General features: G+C 32.9%; 1 protein-coding gene across 1 annotated transcript in view; it reads left to right on the forward strand.

The window, feature by feature from the left end:
* LOC128246715 (ephrin type-B receptor 1-B-like) overlaps window positions 1-27833 on the forward strand; it is a 109050-nt gene that overhangs the window by 18849 nt on the left and 62368 nt on the right. The window contains exon 2 of the mRNA XM_052965088.1: window positions 11621-11718. Within this exon, the coding sequence (XP_052821048.1) occupies window positions 11621-11718 (98 nt within the window). The remainder of the gene's footprint in view (window positions 1-11620; window positions 11719-27833) is intronic.

The raw sequence follows: 27833 nt of genomic DNA on the forward strand, positions 1-27833 counted from the left end.
CTACTTCATCGCATGCAAGCACGAGAATTCATTAAACATCCAAAATTGCGGTTATTTTTATTTGGCGGACTAAGTTTTCCATGGAGCAAACGAATGTCAATATTTTGTTTCCCCGATATGGTTGGCTTTACCAATTTATGATGGCAAAAGGTGATGTCGGAGAAATAAAAAATCATGAATTTCCCATATGTTCCGCAAGTGCTATAGTTAGTCCTAGGCTTTATGATAGTGCCATCAAATTGGTAAATCAATAAAGTAATGGAATGCTTAAAGGAGTAAAATAGAAACGGGAAACGGTGGCGGAGAAGAATTGTGTCACAGCTCTTACAAGAGCATTGTCTAACATCGCATAATGATGGGGCTCTTGTTTAAAATGAAAAGAAGCAGCTTAAAGTAATAACAATTTGAGATAGGAAATCAATTGTTCTACTCTCGAAAACTGTTTCGAACTAGATAATGATAGATGTGGCAGGAGCTTCCTAATGTTATTTGTTGTCTTGCTTAAAAGGCGAGGGGGAAAACGAGTATTACATGCTCTATCCAAGTTGCCTTAAATTTGATTGAAACGTCAATTTCGTTGAACAAGAAATATAACATCATGTGCAAAAAAAAGTGACTAATATTGTAGAGATAAACTGTGAGTTTAAAAAACAAACTTTTCCAAGCCATTTCAAACATTAATGGCTATTTTTATCTTAAGAAAATGTTTTATGTTTTCGGAGAAAAGTCCTTGTTTGATAAGATTAAGGCAAGATTGAAATGGGGTATAAGAAGCATAAAAATCTGCAGGTTTATATTACAATGTGTGCCACAGTTTTTTTCTGTATTTGGAATTTTAAGGCCACCGCAATAAAAGATAACGTTCAAGGCTCAGTTATGTAAAAAATGTGGGTCACTCGTGTTGATTGGCAGATCATGGCTAATCCTCATATGATGGTCTTATCTTGATGATAGGGATCAATTTCTTAAAAATAATGGCGCGATGATGATCAGGTGGATTTGACAACAAATCTCTCAAACTTATAAAAGAGCATGCCCATTCGATTGGTTTGATTAACCGATTATGTAACTGTTAAACCGGTTTTAGGTATTTTCTTGCAATTTTCTTTTGCCAAGTGCAGACTTGATTTTTGGCTGGAACAATTATTAGGAATAATTATACACATAGTTTTGAAACAAAACCGATCAAAGTAAACCATCAACGCCTGTTTTTCAATTATCAGAAAACATTAGATAGGGCTTGTTCAGTTGTTTATAATTAGGATTGAGTTAGAAGACAGCTACAACTCATTTTCGGGACTCATAAAATCTCCTAATAACGCATTTTTGAAAGGGAAAGAATGAAAATTACAGTGTTGAACAGACACACTTCATAAAAACAATTCGTTTAAATTGGCCGAGCAGAGAACAGCTATATGAAGAAACCAGGTTCGTCATTAGATGCTAGTGCTGGCGTGTTTGGGTCGCATGACAGGGCCGTACTCTGTCATTTGTCGTCCCCTGTTCTGCCAAATTTCCGCCAAAATGAGACAAATGGCAAGGGGACGATTGGTGGATATGTTATTTGGGCTCAATTGCTAGTTTATGAGTCATTTTGTAAAACAGATAACTGATGTTTAAAATTCTAATTGATGTCGGGGTTTTGAGATGTTTGACATTATCTGTAATGCAACCTCTTAGTGTGATTGTTTTGTAGGCATCCTAGTGCATAAAATTATAAGTATCGCGACAAAGGAAAAATCATTTGAGACCCAGACGTGCATTTTGTTGGTATGATTAAATAAAGAATGAGGCTGGGCTTTTCAGAATGAGTCTGGCTTTTCAGTGAACGTCACCTCAAAGATTGTTAAAAGAATGCCATGATTTGATAAGCCTTCCAACCTTTTCATGCACTTATGTAACAGCCATTAAATATATGCACCAAAGCTATTGAATAATGTTATACGCACCAGAGACATTAAATATGTGCACCAGAGCCATTAAGTATATGCACCAGAGCCATTAAATATGTGCACCAGAGACATTAAATATATGCACCAGAGCCATTAAATATAATATATGCAGTAGAGACATTAAATATATGCACCAGAGACATAAAATATAATGTATGCAACAGGGACATTCAATATATGTGCCATTAAACCATTAAATATATACGCCAGAGCCATTAATATTAATATTGTATAATAGTAGTAATGGCCTTTTAATATTTGTAAAAAGCCTCCTAAATAATTTTTTGAATTTAAATCCCTGAAGTTACATATATTTCAAGAAATAGCAGTATCCCTCAGGATTATGTTGACGTTGTCTTGTTGAAGTGTTGTTTGGGGCTAACTTTCAGTGTTTTTGGAGCCAACGAATGCCTCATTTAGAGGATACATAAGCCGTCACACGCTTGTGAGTGTGATTACTTTCACACATGTAGTTGTATTTGATCTGCTAACTCGTTTTTCTTACAAGATTTCTTTGGTAACATTTTCCCACAAACATTGTAACTTTTCTACAGAACATATATTTTACTGGCACTGGCATGGTCGTATATCAATATGATGAAGGCATGTATAGACATTGGGTGAAAAGTGAAAGAATAGCACATGTAACAATTATAACTAACAAATAAGCCAGAGAGAAACTCCTTAGATGGTATTCATGAAAGTCTATGTACTAAGTTCAGGGTGAAGAGTCACATGACCTAAAGGGGTTCACTCATAGGTCACCAGGGGTCACAACTGATGTAAACAAATAGTTTAGTGACAATAATTTCCTAATATTTTTTTTGACAGAAAAGATATGAAAATATTTCTTATCCTGTAAAAAAAGTATGCTTTCTTCTGCTGCTATCTGTGTGGAATATTTAAGACCTGCTTGTATTTTAATGATGCAATCCTGAGCCAAAATTTCAACTGGACAAAACTTTGCAGAATGGTGCAATGCTGAAATTTTGGTAGTTGTATGGCCAGGAAAATTTTAAGATTTCTAAAAATATAAATGTAACTTGTAATATTTATTAGCAGAAATATATTTCTCCCAAGTCATTCAGATTTGTCCTGTTTTCTTCAAGTAGTCTGGATCAGTGAGTTTCACTGATAGCGAGATATATGAATGAGTGACATTGTCCAAATGGGGAGAAATATTGCCCGTTTATGGCCGGGTAGCGGGCAATTCAAGTGCTGAATACTAATAATACAAGGTAAGAAAAGCAAACACTCACGAAGCTGATAAAGCTGCAATAAATACACTGTGTTTATCTTCCATACATGTAGCAGCTGAAGAAATAGCAACTGAACTTGTTCACTATTGGCTCAGTTGTTTCACATTATAAATTTATTTGAATTTTGTAGAAATTTCTTGGAATTCAAATCTGGTAACAATAAGTGCAGTTAAAATGTCCCCTTTTGAAACACTGACTTTTACAGAGTGCTGTGTACTAGTGTGTATTATTGACCCCCCGTTCCCACTCGGTGAAACAGAATCTCTTATCATTTTCTACCCAAATCTTTTGTAAAGTAAACAAATATATTTGATAATATCAAACAATTTTGAGAGGTTGCAAACTGAATAATGCCTATTTTTATTTCTGCATACAGCACACCACCTTTTTGAGTATAGGTTAAGTCTACCAACAATAAAAGGGTGTTCATTTAGCTGAGCTGCATGGAAAATTCAATGAAATTTGGCTGAATTTGATTATATTGACATTAAGAGCAGTCCACTTTTGCAAATGTCTCTGGTGACATTAAAGGCATGTACCTTTGACTCAACACACTTGTAATTGAATATTGATATTACATTGCAGGGTTTTAAAGTGATGCTGTTAATCATGTGGTTCATTCGTTTTTAAGAATGTCTCCTTTAAGAGTCATCTTTTGTCATGGCTTCTCACAAGGGCCACATTAGATGGGCTTTTAGTAGTTTGTTTACTCAACACTTCATCATATTCAGGAGGAACAATACAGCACCATTAGTTTTACAGAGTTCTTGAAATCAATTGAGTGACAGCTCATTCAAGGGGTCCCTGTCTCTTTCTGCAGAGGAATGCTTGTTTCAGAGAAAACAGTTATATATATTGATGGGAGATCAGCTCATGTATTGGAAAAACAATCAAGTTTGTTTGTAAGGGGATCTGTTTCCATTCAGCATTGAAAACTTCTGGGTGAGGTCAGCATGCCGAATGGTAGCCAAACGTATTGTATAATAATTCCCAGTATGTGAAGATGTCTGTATGAAAATACTCAGTGCCCAGAGAAAGTAAATACAATCATTACCATCTATGGCAATAGTAGCGAGAGAACGAGGAAACTTGGAGACAAAACCTGCGGCAATATCAGCTTAGGGGTTAATTATGACCATTGCATGAGTGGTGGGAAATTGGAAGTGCCGTAGATGGTGTGTCCCTGGAGAATGGTTAGCAGCCTTTTCTCTGGAATTGATACACCATTACTGGCATCATGTGTCATGATAGGGGGTCTCCATGCTTATAAACAGTATGTACCGGTCTAGGTAATTGTCATGCAATGGTGAACGTTAAGTGCTTATCATTTGCTGAATTCTTGCTTGGCATCGATGGTTTTCTTGGATTTTTTTCAAATTTAGTCCATTGGCATCTGACTATGAAATGATGGTTTTTAATATCATCAGGGTTCGAATATAACTCGGAGCACTCGTAAAATTTTGCAAGTGCTTTTGGAGGCAACTCGCAATTTTATTATTTGCTTTATTCCCTTATAATATTGTCTAATACTGGGAGTAAGATACTTTTGGTCCCAGTCTGATATAAGTAAAAAATTCCACCTAAGACATATGATAAATATTGATAAATATTGAAACATATCAATCTTGAGTAACTCAACTACTAGAACTTGTTGATGGCTTATTCTTGTTTTGTTTTTTTTTTGGGGGGGGGGGGGGGGGGGGGGTATGGAAAGAATCATCATCACTTTTTGATAACAAAGCTGTCTAATAATTTGACATTGTTCACCTTGAATATTTACCCTCGCCATCGGGTATTACCCATTCGGCAAGCACGCTACAGATCTCATTAAGTCTATAAGTATTAAAAACAATAACATTATAAATTTAAAATAAATGAAAGCAACATTAAATGTACCGAGGATGCTTTGGACCATGAAATATATCGATCGACAAAGTCTATTCACTTTGACATTTGGGCGGAAATATTATTAAAGTGTGATGGGGGTTACATATAGTGCGGGAAAGTGCTAAATTTGGCCAATGATTGAGCTAGGTGATTACGTCATTTGTATTCACTTTGTATTATGCATGTCTCGGAGCATCCCGGAAAAATTCGAGATAAAACTCGACCTCTTCCGTATTTTTTCTATTTTTGAAAACTTACTAGAGCGTGATTACTAGAGCATTTTGCGAGTATGAGAGTCTAAATTTGAACCCTGATCATGTGCATGAGGTTTTCAGGACTTGCTATATGTATGCATACTGGAATTTTGAATTAATGTATCAAAATTATATATATATATTTTTTTTATTGTATTTCCTGCAAAGCATGGCAGCCACATAGGGATTACTTAAATTGTCAGGTGTCATCATCTACCACATTATTATTATACTTTTGTTTCAATCAATAATTACTGAGTCTTCAATCTTGGTATGTACATTAGTCATGGTCTGGCAGAGGAGATGAAGCCCTATTGATTTTGGGCGCAGTAAGTCAAAGGTCGAGATTATTGTGACTTTTAATAGAAAAAAAGATGGGCGCTCTGTGATGGGCATCACCACCAATTTACGGAATTCTACCGTAGTTAAATCTGCATTGAAATTGCTTTTATTTGCAAAATTGTCTTGATAGACTTGACTAAATATGTTCTAAATATGGAGTGTTCTAAGAAAATTCTAAATTTGAGAACAACAACTGGGATTTCGGGATGTGTCTGATAAATTTCTTATTCAATATTTTGTTAAGAAACCCGTAAATTTCAATTTCAGATTTCATTGTTGTCTGGTGACTTTATGCAAATATCTTGTCATTTGAAGGTCTGGGTGTTGTTGTTTATTGTAACATGTGAAAAGGGACACACAGAATAATTTAGCTAGGATACTAGACCTTGGCATGCAAGACTCGATCTGAATCACCCATGTGCTGCTAAAGTACATCAGCGGGACACACGGAATAATTTGACTTAAATATGAAATCAGCATGCGAGATTCCAAATAAAATCACCAAACGTGCGGCTAGAATACATCGGCGCATTGTCACCCTTCCGGCTTTTTACTATACCAATAATGTAACTTTTTAATCACATACAGACTTAAGATATTTGAGTATCTGAATATTGCTTTGAAATATTAGTTGCAGACATTTGTAAGAGTTTTCTCAGACACTGGTGCCAATGAGGACATGTAATTGTTTCCTCTTACATAATTGAGTGTAGATATTTTATGATAGTCTCTAAAAATCTAAAAAGCCTTTTCATGAGCTAGTTTCAGAAAACTGGAGACACATATGACAGGTTGCTACCAAAACTCCGCTGAAACTCTGGGGGCTCAATTAAAGGCTTTAAGCTTTGACACATTTTTATTGATGCCTGGGAAAGAAAGTCTTAGATCCGTCTGAACCAATAAATAATGTCTTGAACAAAAGTAATTTCAGAACGTTTGAAATTCATGAGATTTAAATTTGTATAGGAGATGTTCTGCATTGGAATAATTGAGTTTTAAGCAGACTGTTACATAATTCATTGGTATAATATTTTAACTGTTACTTTAATTTAAAAAATTCAGTATTTGCTGGGTAAGCAGACATCGAAATTAGACTTTTGGCTAAATGAACCCGTCTCTGTTACTTTGCAAGGAGTCATCGAAAAAGACTTTTGGATGAACAAACCCAAATTGATGTAACCTTTGTTTATGTTTCATTATGTATTACAAACAAACAAATTCATTCCAACTGGGAGCAACAGCGACTGCTGAAAACAATTTGAAATATATTAACTAAGCTTTAAGTTTATTGTTTTTTAAGGTATGTAGATCAATACCAATGTTGTCTGACAGCCCAATTATAATGAAACAATAACATAGGTATGCCAATAAGCAAAATAGAGTGCACAAAAAACTTGTTGCTGATTGGCTTATTCAAAAATGGTGAACTAAATTGTATGTTGCGGCGGATCCGTGGTCGTATGGTAACACACTTGACTATCAATCCATGGGTCGCACGTTAAATGGGGGTGCTATACACTGATGCACGTTAAAGAACCAGGGTAGCTCTAACCAGGTTTACATTCTGTCTGTATGTGCACTATGCTCCAAAAAAAACTAAAATGACTTACAATCTTAACGGAGCATTCACCGAATGGGGAAGGCCCTAGTGCGAGTATAACTTATAAGCTTACACACGCTGTATTCTGCATTCCCAATATAGCCATTCCTTAAATTGTTTAAGCGAATTTATGGTACATTTTCTGCATCATAATGCAATAATGCTGAACAGACTGAATATAAGAGAAGCACTGGGGATCCATTTGATTGTTTACAAGGCTTTCTAGAAACACAAATTCTTCTATGTCTCCAGGGACTATTATTGAAATTTATAGCATTAGTGCAGGCAGCTGATATGTATCATATTGAATATAAAACAAGATGCATTAGCCTCCAATAGGAACAGCACTTAGTAAGCTGAATAACAGTTTGTATTATAAAAGAGTATAACAAATATGTCCTAAAAGATGCCGTGTCATCTTAGGCTTTTGCAGAAATAAACGTTTTGTGATATATTTGGTGTCATCAGTGTCTGCCTTTTTGTACAGAATTTTAAACATTTGCCATTATTAAACTCTCATACAATTCAAGACAAAACACACATATTAAGCTATTGCCCATAATTCTGGCTTTAATATAATTATCAAATTATGTCCCTTTGTTCGTTTGAAACTGAAACCAGGTTGGTAATCTCCTATCTAGTTCTGTCAGGAAAAAAATAGTTGTGTGTAGCCTAAGAGTAGTATACTAGGGTTAAGGATAAAGTCATCAAAATGGCCGACTTTTTTTGTGGTTTTATTTAGGATAGCTCGTGGACCTGCTATTATAGAAAAAGCCCTGGAAATTAAACAAAATTGAATGAGTCGTTTAATAGAAGCATTTTAGGTTTAAAAGTTTGTTATGCTTGGTTGATTCATGGTTATGATTTTTCGATTTTTTTTTCGAAAATCAAGAAAAAACAATTTAATTCAGAAAATATGTGTAAATAAATATTCTCATTTATTCCATCTACTTTTTGTAAAACTATATGTCTCTGTAAGTCCAGCAGACAAAACAAGCTTTTCATTGTGTTTGAAGTAGAATTGCCATCATCGTGAAAGATTTATAGTTGAAAGTGTTTTTGACAGATTTCTTATTAACATTTAAAGTTAAAAGCAAATGTGCGGCTTGTTGAAAATTGCATGTTTTGGAAATCCGACCCCACATCAAGGGATTTTGAGTTTAAAGACAAGTTTCATGCAAACTGGGAGAAATGTGTCCCAGGACTAGCAATTTATTCAAATACTGTTTGTCTTGCGTGAAGTGATGTTTATTCAACATTTTGAAAAATGTTTGCTTAGGTCTCCAATACAGCTAGACCAAAAGGAATAGGGACTGTTTTTTGCTTCATCGGCCTTCTGTAAATTTGTTATAAGGATTAGAATGAAGCCGTCAAAGTGTCCTCAACGTAATAATGGTGTAAAATGTCATATAAGATAAATCATTTTTGTGAACTTTGAAAAAAAATACAGCTATGGAGGAGGTGTTTTATGTAAAAACAGAGACAAGATAAGTGATTTTGACGTTTAATTATTATTGAACGCCATATCGTTGCCCAAGCTGAAACTACAAATTTACTATTTTGAAAATGCAATCCAGCGCCTGGGGGCCGAAAAATCGATCAAGAATAGCGTTTTCATTCCTAAATACAGTACAGACAGTTTCAGTACAGCACATATTATCATTATGTCCTTTCAAGCTGCAAAAATTAGCTCGTTCCAAGACAATAATAAAAAAGTTGTCAAAACGTTCAATCTGTGAGAGTGCAGCCTTAAGTACCAAATTGTTTGAAATGTCTTACTCTGTTACGTCGGAGCTAAAAGTTAGCCCTGTTTCACTAAAAATCGTAATCCTTAAAAGATGGTAAATTTCCTGGCATAACACCATTATGGGCGTAAACCACGTTTCAATAAAAATATAAGAACATTTATCATGTAGATTCTGCTGGTAACTTTACGGATGTCCCCGAGCACTTTTTAAGCAGCATAAGGTTTATGACTCAGATTTCTTTGTGTACTTTAAAATGCTGTTAATTAAACCAAGCTCCTTTTTAATTAACTCCAGTAGCTCAAAGTTCTGCAAGACTCACCTGAAAGTACATCTTTTATAATTAAATTTTCATGCAGAATTAAAAAAAAAAATGAACAATTTGTTGCATGTTTCATGATGTAATAAAATTTAAATCTCGTTTAATGAGCACACAGTATAAGCTTTTGAATATTTACACATGTAAAACAGTGCAATAAATCTAGGCGAGGCCAAAATTGATAAATAATTAGTTTCTTGACCAACTCCTAAAAATACCCACAACACAATTTGGTTCAACCCCTCTATGATGGCATTTGTTTAAATCATTTTTCATTAGGGAAATAAGGGGTGGGGAATGGGTAGAAAAGACCCCCCCCCCCAAAAAAAAAAAAATAAAAAAAAAATAAATAAATAAATAAATACCTTCCTATCCACACTTTATATGTAGGTAGGGAAACAAACTTTTTTAATTGTGGTCTTGCTAGTAAAAAAAGAGATGAAATTTGTGCATGTACATTGTTTCTATGTTTACTTAGCATGTAAGATTAGAACAAGTGGTTTAAGATGTGACAACTACCGGGAGATATTGGCCATCATGCAGGATTTACAGCCGTATAACGGCACTTGTGTCGCACCTTAGTCGTGGTGTTTAATAGTTTATGGTCCCTCGTAATCACTCCAAGATACACAATGTTTGAACAGCCCTGAGTTATTGCTCTGTCTATATGTTGTTGATCGTTGTTGGGGATGGGTAATATATATAAAAAAAGGTTTTAAGATGCTTTTCCACCTCTTTTTAAATCAATATTTTAATGAGTTAGATAATTAAGTCATTTATAAACATGTATAAAAAATAAACAAAAAGTATGAACAAAAATTCTATTAAAAACAATTTTGAAATACTTGAGTCTAATGCTCAGAAGAAAAGACAAATATTTTGGTTTTTAGATAAACAAAATCATTAAAATATAACTAGCCGAATATGAAAAAAAAACACAAAAAAAGTTATATATATGAAAATGTACACAAATGATCAAGAATTTGTAAATATATAATGAATAAATGAAAATAAAAGTTGGCATTGAATACAGAAAATAATAGGCATATTTTACTGGATCTAAATAAGATGTTGATTGGAAATAGTGTAATACAAATAATTCATGGATGTTTTATTAATTGTTCACTGAGCGGCATTTAAAATGTTGATTTCAAAGAGAATTATTCATTCTTCTGGGTAAATTTGTTTGATTAAAATGCCATGAGGATGAAATAAAATAAATTAGTTCATGATTTACAGTGTAGAAAACGACTGGATCAATTGTGCCTGGTGTTGGAAACTTATAAATATTAGAACTATTTCTTTTTGCATTGTATCAGTAATATAATTAAGACTAAATTATTCTACCCTCGGATAGATATATATGGGGATAAATATGATGTCTTGTTACAAAATCATCCTGTCTCCTAAAGTATTGCACCTACACACATGAAACTTCATAGGAATGTTCAGGTCACTATTGCACATACACACATGAAACTTCATAGGAATGTTGGTCACTATTGCACCTACACACATGAAACTTTATAGGAATGTTGGTCACTATTGCACATACACACATGAAACTTTATAGGAATGTTGGTCACTATTGCACATACACACATGAAACATCATAGCAATGTTGGTCACTATTGCACCTACACACATGAAACTTCATAGGAATGTTGGTCACTATTGCACCTACACACATGAAACATCATAGGAATGTTGGTCACTATTGCACCTACACACATGAAACATCATAGCAATGTTGGTCACTATTGCACATACACACATGAAACATCATAGCAATGTTGGTCACTATTGCTCCCTTGAACTGGGTGACACTTCATTCGGCGTAAATAAAGTTATGGCACTTGACTTTATAAGACCTAAAGAACAACAGCAACAACTCCAAACCGTTCCTCCAACATAGACCCTGCCAGTTTTACAGTCTTGTCAGTGAAAAAAACAACACCATTTGTAAAAAAATAAGAAATATAATGTGGAGTACTGTTGTTATATGAAGTGTAAAAAGCTTTTATACTAAAGGCTACCGGTTTGTCATTTTTGGTCTAAAAAAAAATTGGTCAGAAATTAAACAGTGTATCCTACTTGGTATTCAAAGTTATTATAATAATGCACGATTGCTCTTGTTGGTAATTCCAAGACAACATTTAACCACTTCCTGTTTCCAAGGGGCGTCTTGGGGTACATGTTACTTCTGTGATAGGTCTATCAAGTATTGAATAGTGTATAACATTATATTTTGTCTATTTTCAGATATAGTGATTTTAGACACATCCTCAGTAATTTCGGGTTCGTTAAACTGGACGAAGAAAATAGTTCCTGCCGATCCGCCTGATCTCACAAACAATGGGGTAAGTTACTCAGCCTGAAAAAATAGTGCATACAACTTAAAATAAGTTAACTAATTATTTTGGCAGCGTTCAACAGTCTCTCAACAAAATATGCGTTGAATAAATCGTCTAATCTCAAAGAAATTCAAGCATTTCCTTGAAATTTCCTATGATGAAAGGTAAGACTGTTAAAAATAATTAAAAAAAACCTTCTTGATTGAATACTTATAAATTATGAGCATTTTATTTGCTTTGTGGAATTAGTGAATTCAAATAAAAAGCAAGCAAGAATAGTTATACACATTCATAGTTTTCTGTTTTATGTGTTCGTTACAGTACAATTTGTATTTGTGTTTTTCCAAGACTTGGCAACAGTGTTTAAAAGGATTATTGTCAGATAACATTACCCCACCCTCTGTGAAAGACTCCGTATTGTGTTAATTTGTGCCATGCGATAAATTATAATTTTATTGCAATCTAAAATACTGCTGAGTTTCCAGACAGAAGTTTATCAAAGAGATTTGCTGGAAGATAATTTTCTTGGAATTGTGTGTACGTTCCAGCAATGTGTTACATATGGCCAGGATTAGGTTGGCTAATGTCTAAGCTTAAGAAAACAGGCTTGTTGAAGTTAGAGTAATTTCTGTCTGAGAAAATGAACCCTTATTTAATTTAGACAAAGACTTGTTAGCTCGTTAAACATTTGTAGACAAAAAACGAAAGAATTGTTAGTTATTTATTTTTTCGGAAATTCTATGAATTCGCCATCTTTCATGACATTGTTATCTTATTAAACATTTGTCGACAAAAAATGGAAGATTAGTCGTTATCAAACTTTTAGGAAAATCTAAGATTTTTGCCACATTTCATGAGCATCAGTCTTTGATATCATGGCTCTGGTGTAGTTAATATGATTTATGAAGTAGATTTAACATTTCCAAAAAGTTGTGAAAAAGTTAAATTGACATTTGCACGAAAAATGTTTCCATCAATTGTTTATATTGTTAAAAAACAATTAAAGGTCATGTGACAGTGTTTACAGTCGTGGTGTTTTGTTGTAAAGGTTTGACATATCTCATTTGGCAGGTTGAGTCACAATTACATGAAAATGTAAACATGCTGTCAAAATTCACTCTGGTCTCGGTCCCGATGAAAGATTTGAAAATCTGTTTAGTTTAGTTTCATGGGATTGTTACTATGAAATGTAATTTATTTACAAAATATTATTTTTGGCAGGGTTGGGTTTAAACACTTGATGTATCTTGCTGCCTTGAAATCTTTTTTGGTTATCACATCTGGTAGATGTTGAAATGGTGAATTTTGTCACCAACAAAATCTGCTAAATATTTTTTTTATATATATATTTTTATATATATATAACTAAAAAGTCTTGAAATAGACCTTGTTTAAATCTATGTTTTGAAAACCTGAAAATGGACCGAAATTATTGAATTTGTAAAATGGGTAGAAAATGTTGGATCTGTCAAATGGGTAGAAAATATTGAATCTGTAAAAAGGGTAGACAATATTGAATCTGTAAAATGGGTAGAAAATATTGAATCTGTAAAAAGGGTAGAAAATATTGAATCTGTAAAAAGGGTAGACAATATTGAATCTGTAAAAAGGGTAGACAATATTGAATCTGTAAAATGGGTCGAAAATATTGAATCTGTAAAATGGGTCAGAAATATTGAATCTGTAAAATGGGTCGAAAATATTGAATCTGTAAAATGGGTCAGAAATATTGAATCTGTAAAATGGGTCAGAAATATTGAATCTGTAAAATGAGCCAGAAATATCAAATCTGTAAAATGGGACGAACATATTGGTACTATAAAATGGATAGAAAATATTGAATCTGTAAAATGGGTAGAAAATATTGAATCTTTAAAATGGGTAGACAGTATTGAATCTGTAAAATGGGTAGAAAATATTGAATCTGTAAAATGGGTAGAAAGTATTGAATCTGTAAAATGGGTAGAATTGGTAGAAAATATTGAATCAGTAAAATGGGTTTTAAATAATGAATCTGTAAATAGGTAGAAAATATTGAATCTGTAAAATGGGTTGAAAATATTGAATCTGTAAAATGGGTAGAAAATATTGAATCTGTAAAATTGGTTGAAGCCCCTTCAACATAGGATATTGAACATCAATCCATATGTTATTGTTTTGCCTTTTCCTATTAAGATGCATCGATAATTTCTCAGCAAGCACCGGAGTAACGAAGGAAGAAGTGTCGACAACCAGGCTATGAAAACCTCCTTATTTGACAATTAAACTCTATTTTTTGTTGATGTATTGATTCATTGTCATTTCTATTAATTGTTTTTCTCAGAGCCTATTTAAGTTTTCCTTCCATGTGGAAGAATTATGTTTACTTTGTTTTGTGCAAAACTGTTTATTTTTTCCACCCAAATCGATTTATTTTTTTATAATTACATGCATTGGAGTGAAAGTACCAATTCTGAACATTTTGATGTATAAACAGTGTCAATGAATTCCCAATTTGTTATTGATTTAATTGTTTGGAGAAATCTGTATAATTTTGTATTTTCTCTGAGAGTTGATTCAGTAAAGTTCTAAACAGGCGTTATTGCTCTCTTCAGTTTCTTGAAACAATTTAAGATTGTTAAAAGCATTTTAATGGTGTTAAGTACCAATTCTAAACATATTGATGTTTTATAAACAGGGTTAATATTTCCCATTTTTAGCTCTACTGGCCAAAGGCCAGAAGAGCTTATGCAATGGTAATGTGTATGTAGTATGTGCATCCGTGCGGTCGTGCGTTCGTGTGTCTGTAAACAATTGCTTGTGAACACGATACAGTCTTCATTTTTGATTGTATCTCGATGAAACTTGTACAGTATCTAGATATTCATTAGAGCTCGGTTCCTTTCGAAAACCAGCAAGATCCGCCCATGAACGCCTAGATTATGGGCCATGAAAGTTTTAAAGAAATGCTTTCTATTTTTAGCCAGGTCTGCATGAGCGAATTCTATTTTTAGCCAAGTTTACATGTACATGTAAATTCAAGTCTAGAGTTAAGGGAGACAATTTGCAAGACTAGGATTTTGAGAGACAATTTGCTTTTTGCTTCTGCAGTTGATTATGTGAATTACCCTGCCTTGTTCTTGTTGAAAGCCCAAAGGCCATTTTTTAGCTTTAAGTTCTGTAGTTTGCGCATTCATCTTAACAAAATTGGTTGTGAATGTTTAAGTTATGCACCTGGTGTCATTACTGGCCACACCCAGGGTTCACAGGTTTGGTAAACAGAAATCTGGAAAGGTTTGAAAATCTTTTTGTGTGTTCGTGCATCCATCTCAGCACAACTGATTGTGAATGTTTGTTCAAATTGATCAATGTTGTCCTAGGATGCCCTTGACTTTGACCAACTTTTTTAACTTTTAAAACTACAGAAATTTTTACTATGAGTACAGTTTTGAAAGCATTTTTTTTTGTCGGATGACTTTTACTTTGCACATATTAAAATAGTTCATGCAGCTAATCTGCTTACAATACTTTCTGGGCTCAGATGTTGAACGTGCTACGTTTTCAGGTAACCCAAACACAAAACATAAACTATATGTCGGTTGCCTTTTACCCATACATACATGCTCTGGATTGATATGACCACAAAAGCCATGCCAGTAGAGCATAGGCCCTTTTGGGCCTCTTGTTTATTATTGATTTGTTTTGTGAAAAATATACTTTTAACAAGTTTTATTTCCCAGAGCGGCTTCAGTAAAAATTCCAATGAGGCAGAATTGCTCTATTCTGATTAATTCAACATTCTTAAAACAATTTGAAATCGTTAAAAGCATTGTTATGTTTTTATGGCTTCTAAGTGGCAACAAGTACAATGAAGAACTATCTAACAGTTGTAGCTTCAAATTCATTAGATTTTCTTAGAACTGTATTGCCGTTTTTAAGGGCCATCAATGTATTTTTTTCTTTCATAACATTTCACAATCTTCAAATAATAGCTGTATAATTGTAATAGTGCTTGGAAGTTTTGCTCCTCTGAAGCAATTTACACCGGCATAAACGTCATAAACTTAATAGCTTTAAGCAGAGGATGTTATATGATAATAGGGAAAAAAAAATAAGGTACAAAACAACAAAATAAGATGACGTGCTTGATGGATTTTCGATATGAAGATTAACTGTTTTGACAAGTTTATTTTTTTTTGTCTTAGAATGAGCCAAATTTTGCATAAATGAACATAGATACAGGAACCATAGGGTCGGGGCCATTCCCAAATTTTAGTCAGTACGTGGATTAAATAAATAAGTGTATTATTTAGAAGCTTGCACTGTCACACAGGCTAGTATAGTGTGTTTTGTGAGGCATTTCTTGCTAAACACTAATATTTTTTTAGTTTTTATTATAAAAGCGTGTCAGGCTTTGGACCATGGCTTGTTCACTTAGTCATTTAGAAAACCAATCATTATAAACACCAAATGTTATTTCTTGCAAAATTTAGTATTAAACATGTCTGTTTAACTCAACAGTCATATTTAGGTATGTTTGTTACAATTATGAATAAAATGAATCATCTTAAACTGTCTCAAATAACTGCGAGGAGAGGTATAAGTCTCGAAGCCTTTTATATGGATTCGGTTGGTCGATCATAATTGTGAACAGATACTGTGTCACAACCCACTGGGTTTAATCGGCGATATGTCTTTAACATCTCAATTTGATCATGTTTTTCAAAATGGCAGCATAAAAATTTTCATTGTTGTTTTGAACCCCAGCACAACAAAGTCATATGTGGTTTAAGTTTTATTGAGCGATAATTCGTTATTGAGAAGTAGTGGACAAAAATTATGACAAATAGCGAATTATCAATAATTTCTGTTCATTGGCGCGTTTCACATTGATCGAAGTGCTCACTGGTAAGTCATAAATCGAAAATGAAAGGAAAGGGTGTTTTGCCCAAGGGCATCGTTAAAAGAAAATTTAAAGTTGTCACAAAGAATCTAGAAAGACCAAATTTTGTATTGTCACCAAGGTCATGGAGATTATTTCGCCATTAGTTCGAATTGTTCTTTGTCTGACTTTTTTTTTCAAATCCTTTTTCATAAGATAACTTTTTCAAGTCCCAGTTTACATTTTGAAGAAGAATTTTTCCAAAATCATAATTTTCCTGAATTTGATACTTTTGGTCTTTTTGGCAAATGTTTTGTTCTACGGCTGAGCGCGTTGAATGTATATTATTACCAAGTTGAACATTATACGTCTGAAATTTGGTACTATTGTGTCTGGATTATCATTGTTTGCAAACAAATAATGACATCAGACATAAAATTAATCGGAAGAAATACCACAATTGTAAAATGCTCATGAAATACCTATAAAATTGACCAATGCTTTATAATGTGGTCAAATTGCATTATAAGTAAATATATTTGCGAACAATTCAAGAGCTGGTTAGAATGAAATTTTGAATGTATTTTTTTTTAAGAAATTTAACATTTTCATTTCATTTTGGGTTAACCGTGATTTGTCGATTTGCGCGAGGATTCAGGTAGTTCAGCGGATCTTAAATGGCTCAATAATAGACCACAAAAAAGTTTAAAATAATATTAAAATTTAATCTGTTCCTCTTGGCTGTATAAAGTTATACTTTATTTGGTGTTATTATTGACACTTCATTTTGCTTCATATTTGAAGAAAAGCTCTCAAAAGGGCAAAATTGCTTCTAAAAAGACAGTTTTGCTTTTGCCAAAAAGGTGTGTCACCCCCTTTGATCTATCCCCCCCCCCCCCCTCCAAAAAAAAAATTGGCCCAAATGGTATCAACCTTTCAGCTGTCACTGGTCAATCACAACCCGGGTTTAGTTTAGATTAAATATTTATTAACACATTAATGGGCAACAAACCCAAAACTGATGTAATTTTCTATTAACAAAAATTGTTTCTTAAAGGCTTAGGTCATGATATTTTGTACTGCTTTATTTGCCAAAATACAAGTACTTTGGACCACCTGCGATATCTAAACACACTCATATTTAGCCACCTCAAATAACCTTTCTAGAATGTCAGAATTCCAATTCTGAAGTACTCTTCCTTAATTCAGATGTGTTTGTTTTAAATTTACATGTTTTCCACTTTGGATGATTGGAATATTACAAAGTTTTTTTTTAATCAAGTGTCTCGCACTTTAAAAATCGGTCTCCAAATTGGTTCACTAAAAGGGGGGCGTTCACAGGTAATGAAGTTAGTTTTTACAATTTGTTAAGTTAACAAGACTTCTGTTTACAAAATTAAATTGAAATGCATTTTGAGCAATTTTTTCAAACTTTGATATGAATTTGACTATTGAGATGGGATAATGAACAGTACTTGAGACTTTATTCAGTAAATGAAATGTTAATTGAATTGACATTTCATAAAATTTACTTTGGTGTATTTTTATAATAATTGGAAAAAGTCCCAATTGAAATTATGACACACATGAAATTAATGAATTTTGATTAAAACATTTTTAAATAGAATATAAAATTGAGGACCCCCTCGCAACCAAAAAATGCTAGAAAAAAAAGTCTCGGGCTGCTGACTTTTGCCGAGACATCAATACTCCTGCTCTGATTACCACTGGGTCTACAACAATATCTGCTTCTATTGAGTAACTGCATTCACCATAAAGTGCTGTTGCTTCTGCTGTTGCTCAGCTGCTGCTACTACTGCTGTGGATGCAACTTCAACTATGACTCTATACAATTTAACAGCTGTTGCCCCTACAAAAAATCTTGACTACCACAATATTTTTTTACTACGACAACAGTTTATGTAACTTAACTGTTACTGCCGCCCTTCTACTACAGTTATTATCATCTCCTGCTGCTGCTGTTCAATTGCCAACAAGTAATCTACCATTATGAAGGTCCAGAAACATATCATGCATTATTTTTGGCAATATCAGCAAATTGATAAATGTCTTCGTTAGGCCAACTTATGGTGTTGAACTGCTACTACTGCTGCTTCTTACTGTAGTGGCTGTTGCTAATGCTTAGCTTCTGCCACTCCTTAACTTCTTCTATTTCTATCTTTATTTGGCAAATTCTGTAGGACAGTTTAATGAGACCTTCTGAGGAGCCTTTCAAGAATTCTAGAAGCGATTTTTTTACCTATAGGAAAAATAACAGAGTGCAGTACTTATTGTTGGTTAAATCTCTCCTATGAAATAGCTCATAAGGATTCTTAATTGATGAAATGGCCTCCAGGAAGTAGTTTCAATAATGTTTTTTGATGATTGTTCTCGTAAATGGATATTATCTTATTGCCACAGTGACATTATTATGCAGTACAGTACATAATTATATTGATGCGAATTGTACTTTAGACACAATTGAAAATAAACACAAAGTTGAGGAAATAAAATTGCTGTACATAGATTTATGTGAATTTAACTTAGAAATTGAAAAATTAACACGAAGTTGAGGAAATAAAATAAATAATGTATTTATTGCCAATTGTGATGCAAGTATAGTTCAGCATAGTAATACGACCAAAATCCTTTATTGAAATGGCCTCCTGAATATTGGCAGCGAGGTTTGAGGTTCAGAGAAATTTCCATGAACACTCATAACGAGTGTTATAATTAACACAGAACAGACACAGCGAGAATTAAGCAGGGTGACAAAATCAATCGGAACAATGTCCAGGCATGCATACGCTATGAACAAAGCCAATAATTGAATGATTTTCATTTCCGATGTTGTTTACAGGCCCATGTCTTTGATCATCTGCTTGTCTAGCTTTGTTGTGCAGCGCTCCATGTTGAAGACCCCGTCCTTTCATCTCAGCATGTTCTCTTTGGAGACAAATGATTAAAACAATAGACGCATTGATTATTATTAATTGTTGATCCTTGAACATCATCATGTATGTATAGGATGTGCTGCTCTGTGTTGAAAACCCGTTCCTGAATCTCAGCAGGTGTCTGTTTCTATTAAAACAATAGAGTGACACTTTGATTACTATTAATTGTTGCTCCTCGTGGGTGCATACTGGTTGCACTGTTTCATGTTGAAAAAATGTCCTTTGAATAATCTCAGCAGGTTTATTTGACACAAATGATTAAAACAATAGAGTGACACTTTGATCACTATAAATTGTTGTTCCTTGTCAATGTCGGTGTATAGGCTGTGCTGCTTCATGTCCTTTAAATAATCTCAGCAGGTTTCTTTGACACAAATGATTAAAACAATAGAGTGACACTTAACTATTAATTGTTTCCCCAAGTATCAACTGCTTATCTGGGTAAGTTGTGCAGTTACATGTTGATATTTCAAACCAGTTCTTTTTTTAAATCTCAGCAGGATTTCTTACCGCAAAGATCAATGATTAAAACAATTGCTGCATTAATAACTAATAATTGTTGCTCAAAATCTTATCATTAGATCTAGTTGCAAGATTCACTTGATTTTAGAATGCATTTCATGTTTCAAGTTTTAAAGTATTGATTTAGGATTGCAATTTCGGAGTAAATAGTTTTATTAATTTAAGATAAATGACCTAATGATGCAGAACTGAACTGAACAGAACAGAGTTTATTTTATTTTAAACATTTTACACTTAATTCACAAGAAGCATGTCAAAAATGACCCTTGATCAGAGATAAATTGTGTTTTATCCATGTATATAATACGTATTATAATATTATATATTATATATATAAACATGCCAATCAGTCAACGAGTATGGGTTATAAATAGACTGATAACTGTATAAATGACGGATTAAGATGACTTCATGCAATGTATATGATATGTCGTCATTAATATAAGACTTTTCTGTCTGTTTTTAGAAAAAAAAATCTTTGTTAAAAGTATTTTTCTCCTGACGTTTTCATGGCAACAGGACATTTAAAATGTTTGATGTTGGAGATATATATGACAATCACTTTGTCTGACCGGAAAACCATTATTTTGGCGTCCCAGACAGACACATTATATCAATTTCTTGGAAAATATTGTCTTAAAGTTTGCAATTGACCCTGTGAAAATGGAAATACCATGGGGACTGAGTGTATTATAAAAAAAATATTCTGGAAAAAAATATATTGGGGTCTTTGCTACATTTATTCCAATGGGAATTATAGGATATCATGATCTGTTGACTTCAAAATGAACTGAAAGAACTCTTGGAGTGATTTTCAATTTGTTAATTTTGAATCCCTAACAGAAAAAGACTTTTGAGGTGTCATCTAACTTAATAATTTGAGGTGTCATCTAACTTAATAATTGAAACATTTTTTTATTAATTTTTTTGAGAAAAAATTAAATACATAAAAAAAGCATAAAAACACTTTTTAAAACTAAATTCGGACAAGATCATGAAAAATGATAAAATTAAATAGAAATGATACAATAAAATTCAGTCCTATAATTGGATAAAAATTCTTCATAATTTTGAAATTTCACAAATATTTGAATACATGAATAATCAACTTAAAACGAATTCTTTCAGTAAACTTGACAATAAATTGGTATCAATTATAAAGTTATTCGCTAAGACTAATGTTGACACAAGTTTATCTCCTTCGACCATGAGTAAGAAAATCGGAAATCTTTGATCTGTTTTTCTTTATGCGATTATTTGTTAGCCTTTCAATTGACCGAACATAATCAATTGAAGGAATTTCTATACATTCTACCTAAATTTAGGCTCTGCAAAACAAACATTGTAGGTAATCCAGCTTATGAACGACTAATATGGTAGAAATTGTTGACCCTGTTTTTACATGGAAGCATGATTTTTGTGAGGTTATACTTTGTTTTGTTAATTATGTGTTGGCAATAAGTTAATAAGTAAAGTACATAAAATTTACTGATCGAAACCGAACACCAGTGAATGTCCCCCAAATTGGAAAGATTTATTTACTTAGCTAATAATTCAATATTTTCGTTGACGGTCACAGGTCATTGTCAAATCTGTTTCTCTTATCCACCATATATAACCAGGGGCATAATTTGTCACAACTTTTGGTCGCGGTTATATCTCACTAAATTTGTAGTGGCTAATCAGTTGACAATGTTCGTATTGAAAAGTGTGTCCTCTTGAGCTAATTTTTTCAGGTATGGACTGGATGTTGGCTTTGTAGATATGTTCAAGCTAATTTGCTAAATGTCTTCTCCGAGTTCCCTCCTTGAAACCGTGACAGATACTGCTGATTACGTTTCCACTGTGTGAGGAATTAGCTTTGACTGGTATTGATTTTGTTGATTTTTGATACAAAAATGCAGTCTTCTTGAAAAACAATGCTGCCACTAAGTGCCTGTCTCATCAGCGTACGCTGCGCAACAATTTATTTACAGCAATTTGCATTAGTATTAATGGTTTGCAGAATATTATATACATGAAATAGTTACTGCACTAATTAAGTTCATGAGCTATTAAAACTATACACGAGTGGTTCGATCAGCACAATTAAGTGTATTATTCATTTCAATCAAGAGAGTTGTGTGTGACGTAACAGTTTTTAACCATATTGTCAATGGCAACGTTCTATAACTAAGATCGAGTGTAATTTATTTGCACAATGGTTAAAGCATGGTTGATTTCCACCCATACCTGTTACCATTCCAATATGGCAGTTCATGTATTATATATAGTCAACAACAGGGAAAACACATCAGGTACAAAAAGGGCAATACTGTAACATTTAGAATAAGTTTCATTATATTCTAACCTTAATATAAGTTTGATAAACTTCTGTGCAATAAAAAAAAGCCAGCGTTTTTGTTTTATTTTCTTGATAATTTTTGAAAATGATATTTTATCAATATTTTGGAAAATTTATAAATTCTAAGAATAGTTTATGAAATGATGCTAATAATAGCGATGTTGTAAAATTTATCATAAATAACCTTTGAAATGGTTATAATTATCGTGGAAGAAGGATAAATAAGAAGTCGGAATATATATATATAGAAAAAAGAATTGCTATTTTCCAAGAAGGCTCCAGCTAATAGTTTATTTCTTACTTGCCCATAAACATGGCCTAAAACTGACATTTCATGGCCCAAAATCTTGTTTCAATATGTAGTTTGAACATAAAACCACAGGGTATCAGGGCTGTTAGCTTAGAAATAAAAGCCTTCAGGATATGTAGATTTTGTTTATGCTCATGTTTTCAACATATTTTTCCTGTCCTTTTCCTATTAGTACATTTCTTAGGGAAATAATAATGAACGGTTAATGGGATGCATTTTCTAAAGCATGGGATAGTGTATATTTTGAATGACTGTATCATACAGTGTGCATATTATAAAGAATGGGCTGGTTTATCTTCTTTTATAGAAACCACTGTAACATTCCTATAAGTGTCAGAGTGATATATAGGTCATTTTTGCAATAATAGTAATTGTTTTTTAAGGGGTGGGTGGGGGGGGGTAGGATGGGGTAGGGGTCTGAAATCATTGAATAATGTTTATTGTTTATAACATAATAATTTTAACAATAATTTTACGGATTAAAAAACGAACAAAGGTATCCTATGACAAATAGAAGTATGTTTATTTTTATACCTTATGGCATCTAAGCCTAATGAACAACCTAAAACTGTCATCTTGGATAGCACCGTCTTAAGTTATCACATTTCCCACAAACTTGTCACTTCCAGAGCATCACTAAATAAACCTCCTTGTTTCTCAGTCCGCTGGTTGAGCCCTTGGAGAATTCCGTGGAAATCTTGATTGACACTGAAACAGAGCAAGAAGAGAAACATGGCGACGCAAAGTCAACAAGAGCACCTCCAGTTTAATGAATTAGATGTCAAAGAATCTTGCTCCTTGCTAATGAAAATTGCAAAAATATCTATCTCTATTCTATGGGCCTGTGGTATCTTAATGTCTATTTTCTTTGCTTTGATGTCAAGAAATCTCGTCCTTATTATAACTTTGTATCATTTGCTCTGTACAAATCATTGGGCTGTTTGTTCAGAATATTGTGTGTAAAGTTAACAACATTGTTAACATCATAATTGTTAACTTTCAATTCTTTTACCGCTCTGAAAATTTAATGGATACACTGTCTTGTGATCTGCAGTATTTCTAACAAGATTTAAGACAACTGTTTCAGCTGTTTTTGTTTTGTATTCAAATTTATGATCACATCATAAAATATTTCACCTTAAATGTTAACAACGATGCTATTAACGACATTATTAACTCTAACAAAGTTCTGAACAATAGGCTCGATGTAACTTAAGTAATAGGTATATATGACTTTGAATGTTAGTTATATAAGTTATGTGATTTTTATCATTTTGAAAGAAGATTATTTTCATCTGTGCTTACGGCTAATTCGCAATCAAACTGCTTAAATAATTACCACTAAGGATGGTGGGAAATAATTATGAGAGATTTTGGGCTACTGAACTTCTCCTGTAGCTTGAACAATTTACATTGATACTTAGTATAAGTTATAATGTGTAACGAAATGCTAAATTGTCAAATAGGTCTGTTTTCCATATTCAACTGTGATATATGGATTGATATTTTCCCCAGTATCAGCCAGAACGGGGCTTATCAGCAGCTACTGCTAATTTCAGGCCAAAGGCCATGTGAATGGTGTATATTTATTGCCGAATGGTGGAGCTATCTCTTCTGTGTTTGGGATCCTGAAAATATGTTTTATATGTAAATATTCTAGGTTATATTTTTATGTTAAGTTTATTATAAATAATAATGTATTTTAAAGAAATACCAGAAATGAGTTTCTTAACTTTTCTCCAAAGAGCAACTGGCAGATGGATACTTTTTTTAATAGAATTTTGTATATTCCAAGCCTTAAATATGATTCAATTTTCAAGAGCATCACCCTTAATTTTCAGCAAAATATAACATTTTCCTTCACATCTAAAAATAAATATTTACAAAAGAAATCTATCTTGAACCTTTGAAGATGTTTTAAAAATGGAATCAAGTGTTTTCTAATCACATTTCACACAAACCTATTTTTCGATGTCAGACCCTATAGACTTGAACGAGTAATATGAAGTGATTTTTAAAAGTTTGTTATAAAAAAACAAACCAGAGTGTTATTTTTGTAATGGGAAATAAACCACATTTCCAAATTTATTTTTTATTATTTTTTTGTAAAACTATTTTTTTCAGAAGTTCCATGTGTCTGCAGACATATTATATATTCCGTCTGTCACAATACCTCTTAGATAATTCCAGGAAAGTTCCAATGGTGGGATCGTAATTGCTTTGTTTTCGTCAGGGTCGACTGTTTGTTGTTACAATGTTATGTCTGTCTATATCACGTTTGAGTGGCTTCGGAGACAGTTCATGTAGGGAAAACATAATTTTCCGCTGTTGAAATTGCGAGAATAATTGTTGGTAATTGTATCTTCAGGTCTTTAGGTAAAAAATTTAAGTTGCTTCGAAGTTGGTTAATCTTCGTTTGCACTTTTCTCGGTGAATTTATTACTTCGGCCCAAGGAAACAAAAACGCTTGGTTCAGGTTAGACCCTAACTACGAAGTATGCACCAACCCCCTTTTATTATTAAATGTCAGTTGGTAAAAAAAAGGAAAAAACTTTTAAAATGTTAAAAAAGCTTTATACAGAAGATTACTTTAACATCATGCAATGATATAACAACAGCATTCTTACATAAAGCGTAATAAAAAAAAAATAATAATAAAAAAAAAAAAATTGACCGTTTACCTGCCTGTTTTTAATAAAGATGTAATCCTAATCAAACCATTGTTTTTGGCCTTAAAACAATTTAATTATAAAGAAATGATTATACCCAGGTCATACAAGTAAACAAAACATATAATAAGCTCAGAATAAATGGTAATTTTAAGCAAGATGAACTCAATTCAAAGTACGAGGAAATAACATAAATTCCAGGCAAGTAATTAAGTTAATAGTCTCTGCACCCACTACTAGCGGGATAATTGAAATTATACAATCCCAGCATGAAAGCCCCGTCAGTTGTGTGTTATTTCAATCGAAAGGGTTGGGTGCACTAACTGCTTCGTACCTTTAATTGAGACGAACCATGCATAAGGTAAGAGTACATATGCACCCTGCTGATTGCATGGTTTCTTCTGATTAACGTTGACTGATATCAAAGATTGCCGTTCTAATAGGAAAGTTAATGTTTCCAAAAAAACAATTCTCCAATAAGGTATAATTAAAGGCAAGGCTCTTTCGAAGTATTTTGGGAACACATATTTTGGACTTTTGTTTGATAATATTTATTGATAAAATCTTTAATTTGTGAATGAAAATGCAGGAATATTACTTAGCTGCTTAAATTTGGAATTCTGCATGATTTTTCAGAAATTTGTCATTCATAATGGGTCTGAATTTTTGACCAGTGAAAAAGTCGTAACCTGCTTAAATTAGGAATTCTGCATGATTTTAAAGAAATTGGCCATTTGGAATGGGTTAGAATATTTGACTAGTGGAATGCCTAGAAATAGCCATTATAGATGCTTAAAACGGGAATTCTTCATCATCTTAAAGAAATTTGCCATTCCGAATGGGTCTGGAATATATCTGACCCATGGAATGACTAGCAAAAGCCTGTAAGGTAACTAGAAAGTTAGAGTTTCTATTTCCAATGATTTGTTTTCACTAAGATTTACAGACACAAGGTTTCAGCCCAAAGTTTTATCACCGTCTGTTGATAGGAATGATCTTCCAAGAAAATTGCCCTGTCGTTTAAATCACTCAGTGGTTGGCTTCTGTTTCTTCACTAAATGTCTTCTGTTTACACCTCTTGAATAACAATCGTGAAGTTTAAAGCTGCACTCTCACAGATTTACCGTTTTGACAACTTTTTTTTTGTCTTTGATTGAGCCAATTTTTGCGTAAATATCTGAAAACCAGTGATATATAAGACTGCTGGCGAAATGATCAGATTGCAGATTTTCATATTTCCATTTGAAAGTTAATGTTTTATAGCTAAAAGAGTTACTATTATAACTGTTTAATAAAGATGCCTAAAACATCCGATTTTGAACTTTTAAATACGCAAATCTACGATCTGATTTTTTGTCAGCAGTCTTATATCGATGGTTTCCATGTATTTTCGCAATAAATTGGCTCGTTTCTGGACAAAAATAAAAAAGTTGACATTGTCAAAATGTTCAATCTGTGAGACTGTGCAGCTTTAATGTCCATGTGCATAGGTGGCAGTTACATCAGTAAAATTAATTTCCACTACAAAAGACAACAATTCAAAACTCCCATGATTTCCTTTTCACAAATTCATGGGTTCAAATTCACAAATTCATGGTTTCAAATTCACAAATTCATGGTTTTAAATTCACAAATCATGGTTTCAATTAATTGCATGAATTCAGATTTCAATTTCATGAAATCGTGAATTTGTAGAGTTGAACTCCGAATTTATGAAGTTGATTAATTAAGTCGCAAAATTGTGAAATTATGATGGATTACAAACATGAAATATAGAATTTGAAATGTCACCTATGGTCTTTCGAATTTTGGTGTGGTATCAATTGCAAACAACATCGTATTATTTAAAGATATTAATCATTTAAAAAATGCGAGTTAAAGATAAACTGGAAAATAATAGTATTATATTATGAATTAAAATGTTTCTAAAGCTTCAAATATTCGAGTTATTGATGTCATTTTGTACGTATCTTTAAAATATCTTATATGTTATCATTAAGATAACAAATAAATGTAAGATGTTTGTTTGGTCTAAAAAGTATTCAAACGGCAAACAATTTTATCAAGGCATGTCACCAGTTCAGCCCAATATTTATCAAAAATATGATAGACTGGAGTCATAATTTATCAAAAAGTAGCCACAAACGTATGGGTATAAATTACATGCCCAGCATGCAAGAGGTGATGACCCTCCAATTTGTCAAACACTGACAACCCTATCAAGATTCGATACTGTTTTTGTACGAGATAAAATTGGACGGGGATTAAATTAAAATGCTGGAGACATGCTGGGGCTTCAATACAATGGGATGCGATGGGTTCACAGTTCTCTGTTGTCAATATTTTCAAACAGTGGATAGTTTTTTTAGACCACATTGTAAAACCTATACATCATTTTGTGTCATGGAACGGTTTTCATATTGCATGATGGCTTAAGCTAGCTTGTATGGTGGCAGACTGA

The sequence above is a fragment of the Mya arenaria genome, chromosome 9, assembly GCF_026914265.1.
Source record: "Mya arenaria isolate MELC-2E11 chromosome 9, ASM2691426v1".
Classification (NCBI taxonomy): domain Eukaryota; kingdom Metazoa; phylum Mollusca; class Bivalvia; order Myida; family Myidae; genus Mya; species Mya arenaria.